The sequence below is a fragment of the Capra hircus genome (genome assembly GCF_001704415.2).
Source record: "Capra hircus breed San Clemente chromosome X unlocalized genomic scaffold, ASM170441v1, whole genome shotgun sequence".
NCBI lineage: Eukaryota > Metazoa > Chordata > Mammalia > Artiodactyla > Bovidae > Capra > Capra hircus.
The window spans coordinates 20,326,330-20,340,328 of record NW_017189517.1 but is presented as its reverse complement, the minus strand read 5'-3'; the positions used below and the strand labels follow the sequence as shown (position 1 = coordinate 20,340,328).

At 41.5% G+C, this 13,999-nt stretch overlaps 1 protein-coding gene across 2 annotated transcripts in view; it reads left to right on the top strand.

Annotated features, from left to right (window-relative positions):
* Positions 1-11,064, top strand: part of SLC9A6 (solute carrier family 9 member A6) — a 51,622-nt gene extending 40,558 nt beyond the window's left edge. The window contains exons 15-16 of one of the 2 annotated variants that reach the window (XM_005700415.3): positions 2,912-3,017; positions 8,235-11,064. In XM_005700415.3, coding sequence (XP_005700472.2) covers positions 2,912-3,017; positions 8,235-8,507 — 379 coding nt within the window. In that variant the 3' untranslated portion in view covers positions 8,508-11,064. The remainder of the gene's footprint in view (positions 1-2,911; positions 3,018-8,234) is intronic. The other variant, XM_018044235.1, reaches the window with a different exon arrangement.
* Positions 11,065-13,999: the final 2,935 nt, after the last annotated feature.

Genomic DNA, 13,999 nt, shown 5'->3' with positions numbered 1-13,999 from the left:
CTACCTCACAATTGCACTTATCTCACATGCTAGTAAAGAAATGCTCAAAATTCTTCAAGCCAGACTTCAGCAGTACATGAACCGTGAACTCCCTGATGTTCAAGCTGGTTTTAGAAAAGGCAGAGGAACTAGAGATCAAATTGCCAACATCCGCTGAATCATGGAAAAAGCAAGAGAGTTCCAGAAAAACATCTCTTTCTGCTTTATTGACTATGCCAAAGCCTTTGACTGTGTGGATCACAATAAACTGTGGAAAATTCTGAAAGAGATGGGAATACCAAACTACCTTACCTGCCTCCTGAGAAACCTGTTTGTAGGTCAAGAAGCAACAGTTAGAACTGGACATGGAACAACAGACTGGTTCCAAATTGGGAAAGCAGTATGTCAAGGCTGTTTTATTTAACTTCTATGCAGAGTACATCATGCAAAATGCCAGACTTGATGAAGCACAAGCTGGGATCAAGATTGCCAGGAGAAATATCAGTAACTTCAGATACGTAGATGACACCACTCTTATGGCAGAACTAACGAGTCTCTTGATGAAAGTGAAAGGAAAGAGGAGGGTGAAAAAGCTGGCTTAAAACCTAACATTCCGAAAGCAAAGATCATGACATCTGGTCCCATCGGTTCATAGCAAATAGATGGGGAAACAGTGGAAACAGTGACAGATTTTATTTTCTTGAGCTCCAAAATCACTGCAGATGGTGACTGCAGCCATGAAATTAAAAGACGCTTGCTCCTTGGAAGAAAAGCAATGACCAACCTAGACAGCATAGTAAAAAGCAGCGACATTACTTTGCCGACAAAGGTCCATCTAGTCAAAGCTATGGTTTTTCCAGTAGTCATGTATGGATGTGAGAGTTGGACCATAAAGAAAGCTGAGTGCCGAAGAATTGATGCTTTTGAATTGTGGTATTGGAGAAGATTTTTGAGAGTCCCTTGGGCTGCAAGGAAATCAAACTAGTCCAGTCCTGAATATTCACTGTTAGGACTGATGTTGAAGCTGAAGCTCCAATACTTTTACCACCTGATGTGAAATACTGACTCATTGGAATAGACCCTGATGCTGGGAAAGATTGAAGGCAGAAGAAGGGGGTGACAGGGGAAGAGATGGTTGGATGGCATCTCCAACTCGATGGACATGAGTTTGAGCAAGCTCTGGGAGTTGGTGATGCACAAGAAAGCCTGGAATGCTGCAGTCCTTGGGGTCGCAAAGAGTTCGACCCAACTGAGCGAGTGAACTGAACTGATAGTGGCTGGACCCTCCCAATACAATGGTAAATATAAGCGATGATAGTGGGCATTCTTGTCTTATTCCTGACCTCAAGGGATATTTTCCAATATTTCACCATTAAGTATGATATTAGCTGTAAGTTTTTGAGATATCTTTGATCAATTTAAGAAAATTCCCTTTTTTTCTAGGTTGCTGAGAGTTCTTATCATAAATAGGTATTGAATATTATCAGACCCTTTTCCTGCATCAATTGAAATGATCACGTGTTTATTTTTTTCTCCTTTAGTGTTTTATCTTGCTGATTTTCATTCACTGTTTGAATGTTAAGCCAATCTTAGATTGGTGGAACAAATCCCATTTGATCGTGATATGTTATTCATTGTGTGACACTGGATTTAGTTGCTAATATTTTGTGTCTATTTTCGTGAGTATTGGCTTGTGATTTTTTTTTCTTGTAATATCCTTATCAAGTTTCTATAAGACGACTGTGCTAATTTTATAAAACAAGTAGGGAAGAATTTTTCTCATTTTCTGTTTTGTGGAGGACTTTATGTAAGCTTGGTGTTGTTTCTTAAGTACCAGGAAGATTTTAACCAGTGAAGCTTTCTGGGCCTGGAGCTTTTTGTATGAGCAATGTTTTAGTTTGTTTAATGGATACTGGAGCATTCCGATTTTTTGGTCAATATTTGATAAGTTTTAGTTTTTAGGGAATTTGTTCTTGTAGAGTTAAACACCAAGACTTATTAGCCTCAGTACTAAGTACCCTGTTAAGTACCACTGAACTAAGATCTGGTAGTTTCTGTACTTGATGCAGTAGTACAATTCATCATTCCAGATTTTCAGTGATTTTTGTGTGGCAAGATGTTTTATGAACTGTATAAGTGTGTTTATACAAAATACTTTAATCTTAGAGTGTATGGGAATTTATGTAAATTTCTTCATTTTTAATTGAGAACAAACTTAGGTTGTAATTTTAGAAAGTAGGGAATATGTATATGTGTCTTTCTCCCTTTCTCTGCTTTTTCTTGTGATTCTCTCTTTTTTCTTTTCAAGTATCAAATATATTATTGCATCTGTTTTTATTATTATTTTTGGAGAATAGATGAATGCTAAAATGGGAGTGTGTGACAGAGGAACTCATGATGCATAATTTTTAAAAATGTTTTTAGAATTGCATTTCCTTTCATACTGAAGTTTCAACTCATTGAAGAGGCCAGCTGAATCCATAGTAAATAATGAAAACCATTTTTATTACTATATTCTACTACTGAAATGTTTAATCGCTTTTCAGGCTCTTTAGTATTCTTTCTTCTGTATCTCCTTCGGTGCTAAATCGAGTGTGATTTTGGCTTTAGTAAAATCACAAAGGCAATATGATGTAGTGGTCAAAAGGTCATAGGATCTGGAATCAGACTGATCTGGGTTTGAGTATTGGTCCTCCATTTACTTGTGTGACTTTAGGCAGATCATTGACTTCTGTGAGCCTGAGTTTCCATATTTGTAAAACAGAGATAATATTACAAAATTTTAAAATGTTGCTATCTCACTGACATAGCAGGGTCATGAAGTGGGACATTTGCTATCTGAAGTGGTGGGTACACTGTGACAGTGATTGTAATCAAGCAGGGTGTTCTTTTTAAATTGATAAAGAACACAGCTCTTCCTTAACCAGCACAGCTATCTGAAGCCTCTGTTGACGCACAGCGGGCCTCCTCTTACCACCACCCTGCCTGCCTGCTGCGGCCCCATTGCAAGATGCCTGACCAGTCCCCAGGCCTATGAGGTAAGTTGGTTTCATCCAGAACCTCAGTTCTTCATTAAGTTAAATTTAAATGTATCTGCTCTGTGGATGGGTGACTGCTTTTTTTGTTTTGTTTTGTTTTGCTTTGCTTGCTTTTATGATATAAAATCCACAAGCAGGAATATAAACATATGTTGCTCAGCTAGAAACTGCACTGAAATCTCTAAATTTATTATATATATAATAATTTATGTATAAATTATTTATGGAATAGATATAATTTATCTCTAAATTTATTATAATTCACAGTGTTTGAAACATCATTTGAAAACAGATATGGAATAGCATCTTGCTATCAGTACTTTTAGTAAAAAGAAAAATTCTATTTCTGTGCTGGTTTTCAGTTATTTCGGAGAAGGCAATGGCAACCCACTCCAGTACTCTTGCCTGGAAAGTCCCATGGGCGGAGGAGCCTGGTGGGCTGCAGTCCATGGGGTCGCTAAGAGTCGGACACAACTGAGTGACTTCACTTTCACTTTTCACTTTCCTGCATTGGAGGAGGAAATGGCAACCCACTCCAGTGTTCTTGCCTGGAGAATCAATTATTTGCAGCATGTGATCTGAGCTCAATAATAACTTTATATATTTTAATCTATAAATTTGGATCATCACAGTCATGTTGAGAGGATTACCAAAACATTTTTTGATGCTCCTAAAGTGCAACTGATAGTCTTATTTCATATATAAGGGCAAGTTTATCTACCTGTATTCTATATCTCATGGGAGGCATGAACATACCTAGATATAATCTAGATTCCATATTTTTTCCTTAACTGCCAATGTAAGATTGGTGATTTAGCAACAAAGAAAGAAATGACAAATGCTAAGCAGTTTTTATTTTAAAATATGAGCATTTAGTTTTTCAAGTTTTTTGTTAAAAACTTTACTTCTAACCCAATCCTTCAAAAATAATCTGTGACATCAAATAAAGTCCCCATGTTAACAAAACCCGTCAGTTTTGACTATTCTGATGTAACACCTTGAGAGGCAAGGGTGTGGTAAAACAGTGTAGATGTGTGTCGCATGCACACCCACACACACACATACACATTCCTTATGACCTCCTCTGTGGTGTTTTAGAGTAGATCTCATGGAGAATGGACAGGGAAGGGGAGACTTAGCTGGGGTGGCACCTGGGTCAGGGAGGAGTGCCCTGCAGCACTATGTTATGTTGAATCTATACACTGACTGCTGGTGGGGTGGGGGGAACACCCCATGTTGTCTTGTCCTTCCCTCCCACTTTACCCAGGTTCCCGTAGCAAGCACAGTGCCCATTCCCTCTACCCTGTTAGCCCACATGGCTGTCTGCTGAGGGGTCAGCCAGCTTTGTCAGCTAAGTCAGTGAAGCCTGGCTCTTGGATTCCAGAGACCCACTCACCATCATGAAAAGCCAGAAGAGTTCCACAGTGCCTGTGTGTTCTGTGGAATATAGCTGAATACAACATTGTTCTATTTGCTTACTTGGGCTGTCATAACAGAGTACCCCAAACTTAACAGCAGAAATTTACTGTCTCACAGTCTGGAGGCTGGAAGTCTGAGGTCCAGGTGCCAGCAGGGTTGGGTCCTAAGGGCTCTGAGAGAGAGTGTATTCCAGACCTCTCTCTAGCTTCTAGTGGTTTGCAGGCCATCTTTGGCATTCCTTGGCTTGAAGATGCGTCACCACGATCTCTGTCTTCATCTTTACCTGGCATTTTCTCTCTGTGTGTGTGTGTGTGTGTGTGTGTGCATGTGTGCAGGTCTGTGTCTCCAAATTTCCCCTTTTTATAAGGACACCTTCCAGCCATACTTGATCAGGGCCCACACTAAAGACCTCATCTTAACATGATCCCTTGCAAAGTCTGTACTTCCAGATAAGGTCACATTCACAGATACTAGGAGTTAGGATTTCATATTTCTAGGGGATGAAGGAGATGCAGTGTAACCCAGAACAACTATAAAACTTCATTTTTAATTTAATTTTTTGTTATGCTGACTCCTTATTAAATTACAAAAGTAGCATACTTACAGCCAGATATTCAAACAGTATAGAATGTACAAAGTGAAAAATGAAAGTCACTCTCTTTCTCCCACCACATCCCCTAGAGACAGTCTTTTTAAGAGTTTATTGTGGATAGTCCCAGATATATTTTATCTATACAAACTTCTATGTGTGTATATAACTGTCTGTGATTGTTTTTTACAATGGGATTGTTGCAGGAAGGCGGACCCCTTCCAGGGCCCGAAACTGGGCTCTTGTGTAACACTCGGAAATGAATTGTCCAAGGAGACACATGTGCTGACAAAGCAAGAGATTTTATTGGGAAAGGGCACCTGGGTGGAGAGCAGTTAGGGTAAAGGAACCCAGGAGAACTGCTTTGCCGTGTGGCTCGCAGTCTCAGGTTTTATGGTGATGGGATTAGTTTCCGGGTGGTCTTTGGCCAGTCATTCTAATCCAGAGTCTTTCCTGGTGGTGCACACATCACTTGGCCAACATGGATGCTAGCAAGAGAGATTCTGGGAAGTGGATGGACACGTGGTGTCTCCTTTTGACTTTTCCCGAACTCTTCCTGTTGGTGGTGGCTTATTAGTTCCGTGTTCCTTGTCAGGATCTCCTGTCATAAAACAACTCATGCAAATGGTTACTATGGTGCCTGGCCAGGGTGGGCAGTTTCAATCGGTGTGCTTCCCCTAAGAGGATCATAATAGTATTGTCCTGCTACTTGCTTTTTTTTCACCTAATGATCCACAGCATGGATACCTTTGCAAGAGTCCACGAGAACCTTCTCTCTATTGGTGGCTGCGTAATGTAGCTTTACTAAGGTTGATCTAGTCAGTCTCATTCCTTTTGTGTTTTTGTCATTACAAACAATGTTTACAGTGAATAGTAAAGTAAAGTAAATGTCGCTCAGTTGTGTCCTACTCTTTGTGACCCCATGGACTGTAGCCTACCAGGTTCTTCCGTCCATGGGATTTTCCAGGCAAGAATACTGGAGTGGGTTGCCATTTCCTTCTCCAGGAGATCTTCCCAACCCAGGGATCGAACCCAGGTCTCCCACGTGGTAGGCAGACGCTTTACCGTCTGAGCCACCGGGTAAATCTCAGTGAATATCCTTGTATATGTTTACCCAATAATATAAAGTTATAAAGAATAGATTTTAAAGGTTAAATCGCTGGGTCAAAAGGCATATGCATTTTAAAATTTGGTAGCTATTGCCCCAAACTTCAAACTTAGTAAAGGCAGTCGAAGGTGCTGAAGAGCCCCTGCTGATGTGTGAAGGCCCCGCAGAGCCTTGTTGTGGGCATTGCTGAATTAAGTGATAGACAGGCTCCTTAGACTTACAGCTTAGATTTACAGCTGGATTGGCTTGGAAGGGATTATGGCTGGTTGGTGGAGCAGGTTTCTTTGGTTTTTAATTTACAGGTCTTTGTCTTTGAGTGTTGAGGCAAATCTCTAGCAACAACAAAGAATTTAAAATTTTCCAGCAATAGCAAATGTGAAATTTTAGTCTAATAGTGTCCTCAGTCTATTTGACTATCTTAGACAAACTTAACATTTTTAAATGCACAGGATAGAGTTGGGTGTAGGAGGTGTCTATCTACTTCCCTCAAGGAGTATTAGTCACAGACTTTCTTTGCTGTATCAACATGAGTATTTACAATGATTCTTACTCTACATTTAAATAAAATGACTTTCTGATTTTTAAAAGTAATAAGTACTCATTATAATAAAATTTCAGATAATACAGAAACATAAAGAAAACAATAAAAACCATTAGCAATCCTATCATGCAGAGCTCGCTATCATCATTTTGTTGAATACCCTTCTAGACTTTTCTATTGTTGACTGAAAAAATAGTCACAACCTAAAAGTTGGAATTTTGGGGACTTCAAGTCTGGGAGGCAGCATCTCAAGTAACCCTGAGAAAACTGCTCCCTGGAGGTGGGAGTGGGGAGAGAGGGGTGCATTGGCGCTCAGGCGTAGGGTGGGTGGAACCAGGTTATATAGAAATTTTGCAACAAAGAGTGGGAAGTCTGAATGTCAAAAGTTTTTGTAAATTAAGGAAAACCAGATATCCCAAGTGAAGGAATCTAGCGCTTTTCTATGGTGGAAAGATGGCAGAGTCTGGGCTCACTGAAAGCATTCCTTTGATATGCACCTCAGCTGTGTGGGGCCAGTATCCTGTGTTTTCACACCCTGAGCTCTCTTGGGGCTCACTGTGGGCTGTGGCTGCAGTTTGATGGCTGCTGGATGGCAGGTATTCTTCCCTTTCTGAGTTTCCTCAGGCTCACCAGCTCACGTTGGAGGGCTACAATTTCTTGCTGACTCTGACATCATTGTTTACTGATATGTGGTGGTGGTTTAGTTGCTCAGTTGTGTCTGACTCTTTGTGACCCTGTGGGCTGTAGCCCACCAGGCTCCTCTGTCCATGGGATTCTTCAGGAAACAATACTGGAGGGGGTTGCCATTTCCTTCTCCAGGGGAATCTTCCGGACCCTTTCTCACTATGCACATGTACATTTTTTAATTAACCAAAATGGCACTATATATCCTGGACACTTTTCCGTCTTCTGGAACTTTATGTAATTATATTCTTTTTGGCCCCCAAATTTCCATTAGAACAAAAGCTTTTTGAGCTGCTTGACAAGTATGTAGTGAGGGTAGTGAGGGTTCAATATTTCTAGGCATTGTTGACATGAAAGTGAGCACTTCATTTATTTAAACCTATTCAGCAATGAATTGCACTTACATTTAGTGAATACTTTCTGTGTGCCCCAAATTGTTAGGTGATTGAACTACAGCATACAAGGGATTTAGAGCCTAGTGGGGGGAGATGTGATGCAGACCCCTGCATGTGCAGCTATGAAAAGGGGTAAGTGCCACTGTAGGGAGAGGGCTAAGTGCAGGCTGCTAGGGAAGAACACAAGAGGGCACCTAAGCTAGCCTTGGATGATCAAAGAAGACTTCTGGGAGAAAGTGACTTTTAAGTGAAAACCTCAGTGATAAGTAGGAGTTAATTACCTGACGGAGGGGAGGGGAGAGGAGACAGGAGGTAAGAGAAAGCACTAGAGATTTTGGCAGCTGTCAAGCACTTTAGTCTGCAAGCACACAGTGGGGTGAGTGGGGTCAGAGAAAATACAGCATCCTTGAAAATTCAGCTATTGGAAATGTTTCTTTAATCTTTCATAATAATTCTCAAAACTTGTTTTATTTGCATTTAGAACCAGGAACAGTTGAAAGACGATGACTCCGATCTCATCCTCAATGATGGAGATATTAGTTTGACATATGGCGATTCTACTGTGAACACTGAGTCAGCATCATCCGGTGCCCCTAGGAGACTTATGGGAAACAGTTCTGAAGATGCCTTTGATCGGGAACTTGCCTTTGGGGACCATGAACTGGTCATTCGGGGAACACGCCTGGTTCTACCTATGGATGATTCTGAACCCCCCTTAAATTTGTTAGATAATACGAGACACGGTCCAGCCTAAGCTTACTAGTTACTCACTTAGTGATCTGTAAAATTTGCACATGTGATTGTGAAGAAATTCATACTACCTAAAAAGTCCCAGTGCATGTCTCTGAATGTTTAGGCTATATAAATGCTATTTATTTATATAGCATTGAAAGACTATAAATACCCTGTACAAGGCAGATTGTGAACAAATTCTTTTTACTTTTTATTGGCCACACTATGTAGACTGGATCTGTTTTAGAAAGTTAATTTCACAGTGATGTCTTGTGTTCTGTTAGCTTTATGTCTCAGTTCAGGTATACAAGGTGACAGATTTACTCTTTCTTATATTTACCTGCCACTTAACCAGAGTACCAAGTTCTTGTGATGTGAATTAATTTTGTCTTGTGGGAGGGGAGGGAGAAGGAGGGAGCACTGTTTCTGGGGGAGCCCAGGCAGGATAAGTTCCTTTGTTGGAAAGTTGTATTGATTGCTGCTGCCTTTGTCGTGACGTTTTTCTTTCCTTTTTGTCTGGTGGCCTGTTATGGTGCATGAGGCCAAGGTTTCGGATCTTGCCCATTCAGGTTGGGGAGTGAAGTGCTGGGGCCCCTTTTGCCCTTTGCCGTGAAAAAATAAATTTTTGGCTCCAGTACACTGCAACTCAGAAAAGAAGGCTGCGCATGACTTCCAAGACTTTGTTTCTTTTTTCCAGACCAAGACCTTGGAAAGAGTTGCACCATCTAGCCCACTTAGCCAAAGTATAGTTGTATATAGTTCAGAACACTTGATTTCGATTTGGAGGGGCTGGGGTGGGCAGAGGCCAGGAGGAGTAAGGAGCGTAGTGGTTTCAGAGAACTCTCCCCCCAAATCTGTAAATACTCTGTACCAGATAAGTTTAAATGAGAAATTCAATTGCTGCTTACTTTTTGATTATGTACTTTATCTGTATAGCAAGCTTTGTGGTCAGAAGTTTTTATATCAATATAAATTGCTGCTCTTTAGCAGCCAAACAGGAGCAAAATGTAAAAATTTTGAATTTACTGTGTCTACTTGTCATTCGTTAGTTTGTAGTTGATGTTAATTTATGAATCCATGACCGTTCCACAGTACACCACAGCCAGTCATGAGAGAATACAGCGCTCCAAAGCTTGTGAGGACGGTTCTGCCTTTGTGTGTACCAGGTGTAGTTGTCTTCATGTTCATGTGACTTTTTAATATGAAATACCTAAGCTGCCATGTTTATTTTGTTTCTTACAGTTTTCAAGGAAGAGTGTATAACAATTGCCCATTTCATATTCAGAGTATGAAAGTGGATTTTATTTTGTAATGCTGCAAATACCTAACAGTGTATTGAATGCTTAGCAGGGGGGATCCTTTCCAATGTTGATTCTGACCTGTCAAAGTTTTGGAAGAAAAACAAACTTCTGTAGGTTTTTTCCCCCCTCAGGTCTGAGTAGCATTGCCTTAAATCTTAACCAATTTGAAAACGGTTTTGTTTATGTGATGTTCAAATTGTCCAATGCAAAATATCTTTCCAAACAAAATATACTTATTTTCCCAAAGGTTTTCTTGCTGTGATGCAAACACTCCTTGAGGTTTTAAGGGAATTCTACTGTTGAACCCTTGAGTGGCAGCTCTAACTGTTGGCATAGCCATTTGTTGTGTAGTGGTAGCGACTTTCCTGCTATGCAGGAACCTGTGAAGTGTGCATTTTCTATAATGTGTGCCTCTTCATGCAGTCAATAATTTCTTGTTAACATGTTTGAGGGGCTTTGAACTTCAGCGTCATTTACCCACAAAGTCATTCACGCTGTAAAAGGTTATACAAGAAATTCACAACTACCTTTTTTATCCTGTCAAGTTACTGAGCTCACTTTATGAAAATGACTGTAAATACTTAGCATGACAAATTCAGTAACTTGTCTGTTTCAGCATGCATAAGACTTTTTCTTAGGGAAACTGATAAAGCTTGAGTCAACTGAATCTGCCTTCGTACTTTATCAAAGGAGAACCAAGCCTGCTGTGCTTAAATCAGCATCTGGAAGATTCTCCTTTCCTCTAATCTATGTGTGCACCTCCAAGCAAAGAAGAAAAAAACAAACTCTGCTCATCCATCTGTTAGTTTAAGACATCTGAATGAACTTGGATGAGGTACAGTCAGAATTCTCATCATGCACAAGTAGAACTGTTCTCGGACTTGTTTTCCTGTTCTTTGCGGACCCTACACGTGTGAATGACTTGAACGTTGTGTCTTTTCAAGTTATTTTTTAAGGTTCCTTGGCATTGTATCCTAGTTGTCCGTGTTTGGCAATGTGCTGTTGAAGTAATAGACTTTTAATCTTTATGTATTTTTTTTGTTTTCCCTTGGAGGACTTGGACAGATGTTATAGTGGTTTCTTTTAGGAAAATCTGTCATTAAAAAAATTATAGCCTTGCAAATAACTATTCACGGTGTTTGAGTCACAGTTTATTCTAGTAAGAGGTAAAGAGTGCTGACTTCATTTATTTTTCTACCTATATACCTACTGGGAAAGGGGAGGGGGAAGACTGATGGTTTTTTTTTTTTTTTAAAGCAGCAAACAGAACATAACTTATGGGGTGGCAAATTTTTGGTGCTTATGTGTAAGGCTGGATGTGTTTGCTCACGGGCACAGTTGGACCATTGAAGAAATATTATTCAAAGCAGTTGAATTCTGTTATATTGATTTGTAGCCTGTTAGCTCAGTAATGGATAATGTCATGAACATGTTAACTTCCATTATGTGGGGAGAGTAAATTCTGTAAAAAGTTAGGTAAGGTAGTTCCAAGTTGGGTTGAGAGTACAATCACACAAATAGTCCTTTTCCAAGTTAAAGACAGGTCTTTCTTATTGTGTGTAAGAAGTTTTGTAGGTTGGGGTTTGCCGACAGTCGCTTCGCCTAGTCTGGTAATGGCACCAACCACACCATGATTGTCTTTTGGTGCCGCCCACTCCAGCTTCCTTGCTCATGGTCCTTGAGAGGCCCAGGTGGTGGCCTCCACAACACAGGCTTGTTTCTTGAACCAACTCATGTTTTCTAATTCACAAAGAAAACCTTCACATTAGGTTTGAGAAAGTATATTTGTTTACCTGACTCAATGCACAAGTGTTTGGAGATGAAAGTGTAGATGCCTTGACTTAATCAGAAAGCCCCTGTACGAAGCACTTCACACAGATGACGCAGTGTTGATGCGTGAGGCTTGCAGTCAGCTGGGAATGGTAAAAGTAGTCGTTCAGTCACTAAGTAGTTTGCATTTTCTGGGCCCCCTTGCTGCTGGTGCTGCTGCTAAGTCGCTTCAGTCGTGTCTGACTCTGTGCGACCCCAGAGACGGCAGCCCACCAGGCTCCCCTGTCCCTGGGATTCTCCAGGCAAGAACACTGGAGTGGGTTGCCATTTCCTTCTCCAATGCATGAAAGTGAAAAGTGAAAGCAAAGTCGCCCAGTCGTGTCTGAGCCTCAGCGACCCCTTGGACTGCAGCCTACCAGGCTCCTCCATCCATGGGATTTTCCAGGAAGAGTACTGGAATGGGGTGCCATTGCTTTCTCCGTTGGGCCCCCTCAGGTGTAGGCAATGTATATGGGAGGTATTTTTTCATTTCCATTTTAACTTAATTTTCATAATGCCGGGAGGGTATATTCCATTACTCTCTTTTCACTGATGAGGGAAATTAGGTGGAGGGAAGTTGATACACTGCTAGTAAGTGACAGAGCCAGGACTCAAATCCAGTCTTGACTCCAAAGTCTAGATTCCTTCCCTGCTACTCTAGTAGCTCCAGTGCCAGGTGACAGGCTACTCCATCTTGAGTATTAGTAGAAGGATGATGAAGGGAATTACAGATGTCTGTCCTGCTGCCCACCCACCACTTGCTTGTCATCAGACCAGGTTAAGGCATGAAGTCTCAGCTCTGTTCCTCCATTTGATGCACTGTTGGCTGCCAGGCACACATTCCGCTGGTTGGGAAATTTCTTGAATTCTTAGTGAAGTGCCCTCTTGTATCTCTGAGTCCATGGACAAGGCAACGTGGCTAACACCATGCCTTCACAGTGTGCCTGCCAGTATTTTCACTAAGGAGCCCACTTTGATGGCAGAGCATGAGGTCCTAAACAATGGCCGTGAACCCACACAGAGTTTGGTATAACATTGATAGGAAAAGCCCAGGCTCTGGAGTTACACAGACCTGAGTTCAAATCCAGACTCTGCTGCTTGCTTATAGTGTAACATTGACCACTTACATGTTGCCAAGCTTTTGCAATTTCTTAGCTGTAAAGTTAATTCATTTAAGAAGTATTTGTGTATTTACTGTGCCCCACATGGTGGCTATAGCAGCGAACAACAATGGTCCCTGCCCTCACAGCAGGGGATGCCAGTGACCATCTCATGGTGTTGCTGGGAATCATTCAGGCAAAAAATACCAAGTGCCTTCTGGTAGGGGAATATGTACCTCAAATAGCAGACAACACCAAATACAATCAGCACAGGATGGAAAAGTACAGGAGACTCTAAGTGGGACTGTCATTTGGTCATGGGGGATAGGGAAGCTTTTCCTGATGATGAGATATTTAAGGTTAGACCACGGAGTAAGCAGAGGGTCAAGCAGACGACAAGGTGAGGATGAGAAATATTCCAGGCAAAGTGAATAGTGACAGCCTCTACCTGTAACTTTCACACAAATTCATTCAATCAAATAGATACTGAGTGAAACCATACCAGGTACTGTACTATCTACATATAGTGAGGAATAAAATAGATGTGGGCTACCCTCTTATACTCACACCTGAGTGTGCAAGACAGGAAGTACCCAGCACTCATAATGAGAAGCACCTTGAACCCAAACCTGTCCCTGCAACTTCCTCCCCTTCAGCCCTCTCCCACCACCCCTTTGAGGCAAGTCCATGGTCCTCTTCAGGGTCACAGCTTTCAGTTATTGGAAAAGAAAAACTGCTGTGTCTTCCCTGAGTCTTTCTGCCCCTAGACTGACAATCTCATTGCCTTCCTGTATTTTGGATGCTCGCACTAGGAGTCCATTGTTCTAGACATATTTGTGGATTCACCTGAGACCATGTTGGCTTTTTGTTTTAGTGGCATCGTCTCCCTCATCTTAAGTGTCACCAGAAAGTCTGAGCTGGCTTCCTGCCTTCATGGAACTTCCAGTTGGGGAAGGCCAACCATAAGTAAGCAAATATACACATCAAGTAATTAGAGGTTGGGATAAATACCAAACAGGAATCAGGTGAGAGGGTACTGGGTGAGGAGGCAGGGGCTGGATGGCTGTGGGAGGGCTCGTCGAGGAGGCCTTGCTCAGGAGCTGATATTAAAACCAAGGCTTGAAGGAACTGGCCAGGCAGAGGACAGGGGAAGAGTAATGGGAAGTTCTGGTTTGGGGTAGATGCTCAACAAACGTTTGCTGAAAAGGAGCAAAACACCCTCATACCCTTTACTGAGTTGGGTTTGGGAGGCCAGCACAGTGGAGTGGGAGGACAGAATGGCCAGGTTTCAGCCCTGCCTGCCA